This window comes from Narcine bancroftii, chromosome 1, assembly GCF_036971445.1.
Source record: "Narcine bancroftii isolate sNarBan1 chromosome 1, sNarBan1.hap1, whole genome shotgun sequence".
Classification (NCBI taxonomy): domain Eukaryota; kingdom Metazoa; phylum Chordata; class Chondrichthyes; order Torpediniformes; family Narcinidae; genus Narcine; species Narcine bancroftii.
The window spans coordinates 61,325,929-61,338,707 of NC_091469.1; the positions used below are offsets into that span (position 1 = coordinate 61,325,929).

A 12,779-nucleotide genomic window follows, 5' to 3' on the forward strand; every position below is an offset into this window, starting at 1 on the left:
TTGACAGCGAAGATGGTCTATGGAGCAACTTTAATCATTCTGTGGGAGTTCCTGCCCTTCGAAAAACACCCATAAGACCCCCATGGCCACCCTTGAGAATTGTGGTGAAAACTGGGGTCTCTGGTCCTGCGCTGCCACCACATACCACATGGCCATTCCAAATATAACATCGCCAGGGACTTTAAGACTTGTTGGTATAATTTCATGCAAACTGGTGCACACCGGGCACCCCAACAATGACCCTACAAGGGGCCCTATGGTGTCATCAGGGAGAATGGCTCCACTTCTGTCCTTGACATCGGTGGTAAGGAGGAGACCTTTACCGTTGACCGCCTGAAACTGGCATATCTGGACTGTGACTCGCCGGTCACCACTCTTCACCCCCGATGCAAGCACAGACTGCTGGTTCTGGGAGGCATCATGCAGCAGCCCGCACACGGAGACACAGATGGCCCACAAAATTGCCAATGAATAAGGCAACCACGCAGACCTGAGCTTGGCACCAGCCATTGTCCCAGGTGACCTCACGCATGGTGGGAAGACAGGGTACTGTGGCGGGAACACAAGACATCCCAAGATTGTCCTCCAATGATATAAGGCCCTGACGTCAGTGCCTAGGCCCCATATAAACACGATGGCCAGTGCAGTAAACCAGTTTCGACTTTAAGGTGTGTGTGTTGTTTTTCTCCATGCCTGTATAGCGCAAATGCTATGCAGTAACAATATGGATAAGCTGAAGTTTAACGAGGAAGAAAGAATATTTGACCAAACATCTACTTAGCTGTAATGTCTAAAGTTAACAAAATCATTGGATATTTCATCAACAGATGAGTTGAGGCAGAGGCAAGCCATGTTACGGAGATAATAGAAGGTTATTCCTCAATTCATATATACTCTATTGTCAGGGGGCTGTAAACAATGTGATTCAAGCTCAGGCAATTGCTGGGAAGGTGGTGGGATTGGGTTTTTGGGGCATTTGTTTGCAGTTGGGACTCAAGTTAAATTTGTAGAGAGGCTAAGAGATTTAGAGAAATACTTGCAGACATGGTGGTCCAAAATATCTGAAGGCTAAGAGCAGGAAATGGCAAATAGATAAGTTTTGGATTACTTTGTTCTTCGCAATATTGGTCAATGGAATGTTTGACGCTCAAGTAGTGAATGTCAGTCAGTGTGACAATTCATAGGCAGTGGAAGGTGGTCCTAATTAGAAGAGGACAAAAGGTAGATCCTTAGCGGTATTTATCACAGGTGCAGTATTATCTGCTTTCACTTCCACAAAGAACATTAGAGCAAGGGAAATGAGTTGAAGGAGGTAATTTTATATCTTTGAATGGCGAAAAACTTTCTCATTGCCAAGTACTTTCATATAATCACCCAATCCAATCATCATTTCATGGCACGATTATTTACTTCTGCCGAGGCACTACTTTTTACACAACATTTCCTCTTACAAGCAACTTAAATTTAACTCCCTATTACCATTATCATTCCTGAAAACATTAAGGCTATAATTGTCTGTCAGAACCTGTTTATCAAAGTTAATAAATATTAGTTAAAGTACAAAGAAACAGATTCTAAAAAAAAAGCTGCTTGATTTACTCCTTGAGAAATAATGTGTCCTTGCATTATTTTAATAGTCATTCCCTTAAAAATTTCAATGGCATTACTTACTTTGGGCAGGCACTTAAAATTGGCAAGTAATTTTCCCAAGGCACAAACTGAGTAAGCGTGTAGCTGTCAAGGTACAATATATTAAAACTGCAGTAAATTTTCAACCATGCTAGTGAATTTTATGATGGTCTATACTTAGTGTCACTGCATATATTTCCAAACAATAATTGCCAAGTAATTCAATCCAAGTCAATAGTGCTATACTGGCTATTACGCAGCATCACCAGGTATTATAACCCTGAACTTCATTCAATTGATTTCAAGTAAGAGGCGTGGTGTGAAAAAGGAAGGGGGTTGGTGAAGGGTTGTTGTATTTGATTTTGGTAAGAAAAAAATGTTTTTTTAAATATATATTCACTTTGATATTGGAGAGTTTACTCTCTATACTTATGGAAAAAAGAACAAAACTAAAATATTTAAAAAAAAAATTCAAGGAATGAATTTGAGACAGAGAGTATAATTTGCAGTCATACTAGTACAACCAACAAAGGATTTATTTCCAGATGTAGATTTTTAACATGAATATATAATGTTTGAATTTGCTCCAAATCTTTTAAAACACAAAAGTTGGAATTTAATTCACATAAGATAGAGGTGATGCATTTTTATAAGTCAAACCAGGGCAGGATATACAAGAGTTGAGATCTGGAGAGCATTCCAGAACAGAGAGACGCAGGTGCAGGCATATTGTTCTCTGAAAATGGTGGTAAAAAAGGTGTTTGACATACTTGCCTTTGTCAGTAAGGGATTGAATACAGGAGTTGAGATGCCATCTTAGATCTTGGAGTATTGGGTGCAGTTTCAAAACTCTAACATTTTTATTGTCACAGTATGTTCATGACACCACTTTCCTCTTGTGGTTCAAGCCAACAAAATACAGATGCATTGAAAGTCCTACTTGCTGCAGCATCCCAAGTACATAAGGTACACAAAGCATAATCTGAAAGAGGATCCCATTAAGATGGTAAAGGTGCAAAAAGATTCACAAGATTGTTGCTGGGACTGGAGGGCTTGAGTTAAAAGGAGAGGCTGGATAATCTGGGGTTTTCTCATTCACCAGAGCACAGGAGGCTAAGGGATCCAACTTTACACAATTTTTTGAAATTATGAGAAGAAACTAGTCTTTATTTCCAAGTAAGAGGAATTGTATCAAGGGCCTCACCTCTTATTGCATCCTATGGCATGCTGAATGTGCAGGGTCATCATCACGGTAGGGGGGGGGGGCTTCATGGCCATGCACCCCCCCAAATGAGATTGTCCCCCCCATCTAAACACAAACTGCACATCTACGGCAGATTGAGCCCCCCCTCCCCCTGTGATTACCCTAATGCCCCCTTATTAGATTTGTTCTGATGCAGTCTCTGTGAACGTGTCTTACATTGTGAAAACTGACACAAAATTCAAGGCCTCGGTCATTTCTACGTTACCCAATACTAATTTCGATTCTCATCCAACAAGGAACTACATTCACTTTAGCTACTCTTTTTCACAATATAATGATGAAAGTTTTTACCATCTGTTTTTATATTTTGTGCTAGTTTACTTTTTCATGATTTATCTTCCATTCCTTTATTATTTGGTGAATGGCTCTTTGATGCTTTTTGAAATTTTCACAATCTTCCAGTCTCTGACTAGTCTTGGTGACTTCGTATGATTTTATGCTTTCCATTATTTCCTTAGTTAACCAAGGCTGGCTCTTCCTCCCCTTACTCTCTCTTCTTATGTTTAATTTGAATACACTTTTAATGAGTACTATGAAAAATCTGTTTGAGGCTGTTCCTCAACTGTTCCACCATATACCCTGTGTTCCCTGTCTGCTCTAGCCAATTTATCCCTGTAGTCTACCTTGTTTGTGCACATTACACATATTTTAGATTTTACCAACAAACTCTCCTTTTGTATGCACAAGATCGATTATTTTTGCCAAAAGAAGAAATACTCCACCATTGTTTGTTTAAGTGAAGTATCCTTTGAAAAGAAGGCACAATGCTGCATCTTTTGTCCATGTTCCTCTATATTTGCTGAATTCGGTATAAAGATCCTAAAACAGGCACTCATTGGCTTTATGACAGAGTATTTAGAAGTGTATTGGGAAGGATTATTAGATCAAGTTGCACACAGACATTTTAAAACACAGAATATTTGCAGGACTTTTGCAGACTGCTTCTTTTTGCAAAAGAGCACCAAAGTATCAATATAGAAACATAGAAACATAGAAGATAGGAGCAGGAGTAGGTCATTCGACCCTTCGAGCCTGCTCCGCCATTCAACGAGATCATGGCTGATCTTAAAGTTCAGTACCCCGTCACCGCCTTCTCTCCGTAAACTTTAATACCCTTATACTGAAGAAATAGATCTAATTCCCTCTTAAATATATTTAATGAACCTGCCTCTACTGCCCTCTGTGGCAATGAATTCCACAGATTCACCACCCTCTGGGTCAAGAAATTCCTCCTCATCTAAGTCCTAAATGGTTTGCCTATTATCCTCAAACCATGGCCCCGGGTTCTGGATTTTCCCATCATTGGAAACATCCCATCTGCATCCATTCTGTCCAGTCCTGCCAGAATTTTATATGTCTCTATGAGATCCCCTCTCAATCTTCTAAACTCCAGGGAGTACAATCCCAATTTGCGCAATCTTTCCTCATAAGTCATTCCTGCCATTCCAGGTATCAGCCTGGTGAATCGCCTCTGCACTTCCTCCATTGCAAGAACATCCTTCCTTAGATAAGGTGACCAAAACTGCACACATTACTCCAGGTGGGGTCTCACCAAGGCCCTGTACAGCTGCAGTAAGGTATCCTTGTTCCTATACTCAAACCCTCTTGATATGAAGGCCAACATACCATTTGACTTTTTAACCGCCTGCTGTACCTGCATGCTCACCTTCAGAGACTGATGTACAAGTACCCCTAGGTCTCTCTGCACTTCCCCATCTCTTAATCTATTGCCATTCAAATAGTAATCTGCCCTCCGGTTTGTATTACCAAAGTGGATAACCTCACATTTATCCACATTGTAGTGCATTTGCCATGTATCTGCCCAGTCCCTCAATTTATCCAAATCACACTGGAGCTTCCTGACCCCCCTCTTCCGTGCACACAACCCCTCCTAGCTTAGTGTCATCTGCAAATTTGGAGATATTACATCCAATCCCCTCATCCAGATCATTAATGTAAATTGTGAACAGCTGGGGTCCCAGTACAGATCCCTGTGGTATCCCACTGGTCACTGCCTGCCAATCAGAAAATGAGCCATTTATCCCAACTCTCTGTCTTCTACCTGTCAGCCAGTTCTCAATCCACATCAAAGACCAAAGACCGGCGAACTTTGTTAAGGCTAACTTCTGTGCACAGTACAAGAATTCCCTGCAACTAGTAAGATTGAACTGTGATCCAAAGAAGTTTTCTAATCTTTAATACACATTACACACACCTGCGCTTAGTATTAGCGGGGAGATTAAGTAGGTTAAGTAATAAGTTAAAGTTTAATTCTGTTTTCTTGTTCAAATATAATTTTAAAATATTTTTAAGTACCCCTTTGTGAGGCGGTGCATATCCATTGCTGCTGGTTTTGGACTCCGTATCTGCTTCTAATTAACATATCCAAATTTACAGCATTTAGGTGGCATTGACATATACAATAGAGTCAGACATGAATAGCAATTCTGGAAGTTTATCCCCTAACTTTTCATTTGGAAATCACTTTCTCTGTTTGGTATCTCCTTCAATTACCTAAGCTTGAAATTAACTGGAAATATCACAACTCGGTCAAAATGCTTCACTTCTTTTCTTTTGGACCCTATTTAAAGGTATCCATGACCCTCATTTGGGATCATTCAATTACCTGAATCAAATATCTATTTACATTGTTCCATCCTTTCAGAACTTGAAGATTTTTTTGTCATAGTCATCCTAAATGCTGTCTTCTTATTTAAATTTGTACACATAATCAAATTGTTTAGCACTATATTTGCTTACTTCCTGGGAAGATGTGTAAACATTTAATTTGGGATTACATTTAAAATAAATTGACAAATCCGCTTGACACTAAATTCAAAATTTAAACAGAGCCTAACATGGTGCTGAATGGCGACAAGTTCATCATAAAGCATCTCTTATCATTTTAACCAAAGATAATGCCTTTTTACACGTATAAATCAGGATAATCATCCTGCAAATTGTTGTCAAAATATACATGTTGAATGCTGAATAGACAAAGAAATTAATGAAATTGACTATAAAATATGGATATTTATTATATTCTATGTTGTATATTAATGTAGTAATGGTCATATTCAATGACTATTTAGAAATAAAAATTGTAAAATTTCAATTACAGTAAAATCCCCAGTATCTGGCAGCTATGGAAATTTGTAGATGCCAGTTAAGTGAGTTTTCTGGTTGATTGAGACACAATCTTACAATGCCACACTCTTACACACTCTTAATACACCAGCATTAAGAATAAACATTTTAAAAGCCAAAAGACAATGCAAAATGTAATTTGAAAAAACTCAATATTGTAGTCCTTCATTGTGTAATATTCATTTTAATCAGGTAATTCCCATAACTCACAAAATTTAAATTCAAGCCCTGGTTGCTGGTGCTATGCTAACCACTATGTTAACTATGCTGCCATCATAATTAGCCCCCCACCCCCCCATCAAAGTTTACAGCTTTACTAATATACTTAATAATATGCTAATAAATATAAAGACTCTTACTAAACAGGGAGATGGAGGCACTTCAATAGAGTTATCCCAATGACAAGCAGCATCAACCAACACTTTGTCCTGGGCAACACCAGCTTATTCAAACCCTAATTTATTCAAACAACTGCTATGAGCAAAGCATGACCATAGTAATCTGCTGGCTGAATATTTGCTCCCATCCTCACCAAAGCATAATGTGTTACTTCAGAGAACATTGTCTTTTAACACTTTAAACTTTTATTTCAATTTTTATTTATCTTATTATTTATTTATTTGTTTACATTGATATTTTTTCTTTGCCGGTTGCTTGAATTCTCAATAACCGGTTTTACTGTATGTGTTTGGAATATTGGAAAAGAAATATATACATACATTGCATGAGAGATACTGAAGAGCAAGAGTTTTTGTCTGCACATTTACAAATTTACATTTATTATCCTGAGGGACAGTGAGAGGTTTGTTTTGTGTGCTATCCAGCAAGTCTGTCCACACATTAGTACAGCAGAATTAAACTATAGAGAGTAGGAGATCAATTTGAATGGAGGTTTGTTCCATCATCTGATTGTAGCAAGAAAGAAACTGTCATTGAATCTGGTGGTGTGTGATTTCACACTGTTGAGTCTTCTTCCTGACAAGAGGTGAGAGAAGAGTGTGTGGCTGGGTGGGATAGGCCCTTTAGTATGTTGGCTGCTTTTCCAAGGCATCAGGAGGTATAGACGGAGTGAAGGGAAATGAGGTTCATCCAATGGTCTGAGCTGCATTCACAATTTGCCACAGTTTCTTACAGTTGTGGATGAAGCAGCTCCTGTACCACAGAGTGATGCATCCTGACAGAATGCTCTCAATAGTGCATCTGTAGAAGTTGCTGAGGGACACCAAGGACGTACCAAATTTCCTAAGCTCCCTGAGGCAGTAGAGGCCATCGTGTGGCTTCTTAGCCATTGCATCAATGTGGTTGATCCAGGACAGTTTTTTTTTCATATTTTTACTTGGCATTTTCCCTCGCACTATGGGCTTTGATCTCCTGACAATACCCATGGGAGTGGCAGAGCAGCCATGACATTTTCCTTCATGTATTCTTTCTTTCTTAGGTATTAGCATTTGCTTTATGTTGACTTTTTTTCATTCTTCCAAAAAGCTTACACCATCACCAAACTGAAAGCACAAGAAGTATTCGTAGATCACCACAGCTTTTATCTCAGATTTTATCCACTCCTATAATTATATTGTCTGCAAAAGAAAGCATTTTCAAAATAATAACAAAACAATCTAAATGCACCCATAAATATGTACCAAATAATCTTTGTTATAAATAGTTATTCCTATGTGTATTTCAATGAATATTTTATTTATTATGTAACTGTATTCCTCTAGAGGATCTGATATATTGCAAGTGTTAGGCCCTATTTATATTTACATCAGCTATTATACTTAATTTTTTTACATGTCATCAAGTATATTTTTCTATCTGTACAAGTATTTGGCTGCATTTCTTATGATAATGTGGCACCTTTATTCCTTCTGAGTCAGAAATATGTGGGGTTGTGCCCCACTGCAGATGCATGAGTAGGTAGTACAGAATAATTCTCCAAGGCAGCCGAGCACTGTTGGAGATGTCTCCTTTTTAACTGAGGAACGGGCCAAATATCCTGCCCCTGCTCCTTGTCACTTCTCCAAAATTCTTGCATTTGTTTCAATCTTCTTGCAAAACTGCTTCCCAATTTACTTCCATTATCTATCATCTGTTGAATATACCAGTAACTAGCATTATGATGGCATAATGTGTTAATATGCAATATATCTCTCATGTTTGTCAGTCTCCTTGTGTCCACAAACTTCTGAATTATTTATTATCTTTAGGACATCTGCAAACTTTGAAATTCATGTTCCTTTGGCAAATCAGGGTCACAGTCTTGTTTGCCCAACAGCTTTCTAAAGTTTGTGTTTTGTTTCCAGGTTACGTTGAAGCTCTGGTTATACCTGCAGGAGCAAGAAGGATTCGAGTTGTTGAAGAAAAACCAGCCCACAGCTATCTTGGTAATATTATAACTCCTCGTTGCTCATTGACCAACGTCATTTTGTTTAAAGAGAAAAAACCCTAGGATAGTATTTAAAAAATTCAGGGTAGTGTTCCTTTGGTGTCATTTTTTTTTGCCAGTTATCTTTTCACATCCTCCCTCCAAATTGCCAATTCAAGAAAAGACACAATTCCAATACTGAAGAAGTGATTAGTAGTCCAATCCTTTCATCAAACTTTATTTTCAGTAATTCTAAATTAATATAATAATTCCATGCTGGTTGATGTGCAGGTGTTAATGTCTTTCTATCAGTGTGACTTTACAAGTGATTTTATGGTTTTGATTTTTTTCAGGGTAACCAACTCAAAAATTATAAATCTTTGAGAAACCTTGTTTATTTTATGTAGCAGAATATTATGGTTTTTTTTTAGAAGTTATGGTGATAAATGCAAACTTCTACAGAAATTGTAATGATATTACTTATTGTCCTGGGATAAGCTATTTTCTTCAAGGCATTCATAACACATTTAGACAATCAAATTAAGGAACAAATAATAGGGTGGTAAAGGGACACCAATTTACCTGTCTCTAGAAATGGGAGTGATACAAAGGTGAATTATTCACATTTCTTTTGAAGTATGTAATACCAAAGGAAGTTTGCAATCTGGAAAATTTCACAATGGATTCTTTACTGAACCTGAACGAAAAAAAAAACATTCACAGTCAGGCAGTCTTGTTGATATAATTATGGAACGACCCTTACATAATGCTTTTGAAGTTGAAGGCAGGTATTTAGAACTTCTTAATTCTCCTGACAGGAAACAGAGAGGTTATGATTCAGTCAATTGCTATATAAATCTTTGTCCACCAAAATTTTCTTTCCTTTTGTGTTATTTCTTCTGGTTTCTTCCAGGAGATCCAAAAATCTAAAGTGATTAAACATTTATCACAATTTTTTTTTTAAAGAATTGCATGCAGAATCTGCATGAACTGAGTGGAGACATCAGACTTTACAGAGAAAACTTAACTTTCTGTTATTTATTTGTGGACGTGTAACAAATCTTCAGTAATATTGCATGAGCTTTACTTTGTGTGAGAAAATAAACTGAGTTATTCCTGGAATAGGATGTTATTAAATATGTAAATAGTTATATGGTTATATGGTTATATGCATAGTACAGTTGAAAGTAGTGTACTGTACCTAAAATCTGGAGCTGTCAAAAAGTAGAATATAATTCACATCCATGGAATCAGTAATTTAATACCTCAAGTCTGACAAAGGTAAAATGTTACAGTTTTACATTGGTTAAACTGCTCTTGTGTCAGCATAAAATACCATAGTTTATGAGTTATAATTTATGGGTATTATCCTCAAGGATTCCTCTATTAACAAAGTGAACTGAAAAATCTATGGTGTCAATTAATCATTTGACAAAACCATAAAGGCCCTGTGTTAAATTTTCTATTTATATAAATATATATCTAAACAGGTGTTTTCCATGTGCTGCAATCATAATGCCCTCAAATTTAATAGATTACCCTCCCAACAATGGAATTTCCGAAGCTGATTTACTTGAAAAATGAATAGTGCCGGTCAAAGGGCTCACTCCTACCTCAACTGAGGAAGCAGTTTTCTCGGTGTTATGTCATTCATAGATTGCCAAGTAAATTCACAGCTCACATACACAGGCCTTCTTCCAAGGCTGTGCAGGAAACTAAAGTATTTGCACTAAACTTCCACAAGAATCTATTAGATTTACAGCGCATGAATTTTGAAATAATCATATTGCACAATGCCACACTTTTGTTCACTCTATGATTCAATTTAACTCTTTGGGAAAAAAGCATTTGCAAAAGAAGATTGTGGTCTTTCTGCAAGTTCTAGAAAGTTTGTGACTTTTTTTTCCATTTGAGCCATCAGTGGAGGAGGACCAACTCACAGAGGATTCCTGATATGTCCAGTGGAGTGCACCATGCACCAGGATGTCTTGTGCAACTTTAATTGATTTATTTATGGTCCACTGGTGGCACATACTGCTCATGTCAAACCAAGCTTTAGTAATGCTTACGAGCCTTCATTGCCATTTTAAAAGTTCCTTCCTAAGCAGGTCCCAGGCTGTGGAATCCAGCCAGGTTCTTTTCTAATAAAATGCTTATCCATTGTGACAGCTCTCCTTCAAGCATGGCAACCTAGCTCCTTTCCATAGTCCCATCATCAGATTGTACTCCTCGCCCCACTGCCAGCCATCAGATCACGTATTGTATAAAAGCTATAAAAAATTGCTCCTATTGATTTGTGTACTCGTATCAGAAGTTGCTCGGTTTACCATTTTAATGCATCCATACTTTGTCAAAATTCAGGCTGTACAGCTTTTTATTTACCTCACTGTTTCCATCCAATTCATCCTCCATTAAATGAACATCTCTAAATGTAATACTTCTTGCAGCTCTGCGTGATACCAGCAAACATTCCATTAACAGTGACTGGAAGATCGAACATCCAGGAACCTTTAATATTGCTGGAACTATGGTGCATTATGTTAGAAGAGGATTCTGGGAAAAAATTTCTGCAAAAGGTCCAACTACATCTCCTCTGCATCTTATGGTATGGCCTTTGGAATGTCTTATTTTCTCCGTTCTGATTTTTCTCAATGTCACTCTCAATAATATTTGTCAGGAGAAATTTATTTTCTTTATAAATATTATATGCATGATTTTTGCAAATCTTTAGTGATTAACCACAAATGTAGTATTATGTAGTAAAATGGAAAACCCAGAAAAAAAATATTCGAAGATATGTGAGAAAGCTTTTCCTTCTGGGCACACCACTGTCTTTGAGGTTCACACTTTGCTGCCCCTCAGAGTACTTTAGGGCAGAGTCCAACACCTTAAGGGTCTTTACCATTTTTCATGACAGGATATAGATTACAAGGGGTCTCTGCCCAGAAAGGTCAACCTTTGATTTGGAGCAATAAACAAAATGCTGGAGGAACTCAACTGATCATAAATAGTCAACATTGCAGGTCAAAACCCTTTATCTAGATTTCAGGACTTTGGCCTGAAAGGTTGCCTTCCATCGATGCTGCATGACCCACTAACTTCTTCCAGTGTTGCTCTAGCTTTCCAGCATCTGCAGTGTTTGTTGTTTATCATCCGTAGGTAAGTTTATTTGGAAATTATAAATTCTAATACCATTTTGTTTTTGAGCTGCTGTAGGGAAGGTAAAATGGTTGCCTTTGATCCTAAAAATGACACTGATTTCTATTTAAACCCCAATCCAAAACCACTCCCAATCTCATGCTTGGCACCTTGTCCTTATCCATAACTCACTCTTCTCTGAATGATCTTGTTAGTGACATCCCTCCAAAAAGCCCTGACCCTCAATTCCTTCCCCCTCCTCACCTCACTGGCAAAAGTTAGCATTGACTCTGAGAATCGTGAACCTAGAAACTGCCTGTTTTGTTCCTGACATCCTGTGGCCCAGGCCAAGTATTCAGCACTCTGAACTTGGCCAAGATCACACTCCCTACACTGCTCACCCATCTTTTTACACAATCTCCACCATCGTCATCTCAGCCACACAGGATTGTTTCATTTCCCAGAGTGACTTCTCTTGTTAAACCCCATCCCTGCCCCAATAACCAAGTCTAATCCTGCATGACATGGCAATGATGCTGAATGGTACGCAATGCACATTTTGTCATCCCTTGTCTGTCTTAACAAAATATGTCAATTTCCCTTTCAAGGAAAAAGTATAGTAAACAAACAAAATTCTCCCTTTGAGATTTTTTTCGGTAGCTTAGCTGTCCATTTTACCTGAATGAGCTGAATGAGCAAGGGGTGAAAGGAAATTGTGAAGTATAAAGGCCATTTGACTCATTGTGTAGGCATCATTTCTATGAAAGATCTGGTTCCTTCATCACTCCCTGTTACCCTGCAAATTTTCATTCAACTCTTCATCCAGTTTCCTTTTGAGAAATATTAGATCTGCATCCACCTCATTTTCAGGCAAGCATTCCTGATTATAAAAGCTCATAATTTTGACCTCAACTAATCAGAATCAGAATTTATTGTCATGAACAAGTCATGAAATTCAGTGTTTTGCAAAAGCATTATCGTGCAAACATTCATATTATAACCATCTTACGACAAATAATATAAAAATTAAAAATGGTAGTGCACAAAAAGTAAGGCAGTGTCTTTGGTTCATTGATTATTCAGGAATCTGATGGCATGGGGGAAGAAGCTGTCCTTGTGCTGTTGAATGTTCGTCTTTAGGCTCCTGTACCTTTTTCCTGATGGTAGCAGAGTGAAGAGGGCATGTCCTGGGTGGAGGGGGGGGTGGTCTTTGAGGAAAAGAGGCTGCTTTTTTAA

The 12,779-nt window shown here is 37.9% G+C and overlaps 1 protein-coding gene across 1 annotated transcript in view; it reads left to right on the plus strand.

Annotated features, from left to right (window-relative positions):
- LOC138735984 (A disintegrin and metalloproteinase with thrombospondin motifs 19-like) overlaps window positions 1-12,779 on the plus strand; it is a 377,361-nt gene that overhangs the window by 295,546 nt on the left and 69,036 nt on the right. The window contains exons 16-17 of the mRNA XM_069885117.1: window positions 8,344-8,424; window positions 10,853-11,010. Of these exons, the coding sequence (XP_069741218.1) occupies window positions 8,344-8,424; window positions 10,853-11,010 (239 nt within the window). The remainder of the gene's footprint in view (window positions 1-8,343; window positions 8,425-10,852; window positions 11,011-12,779) is intronic.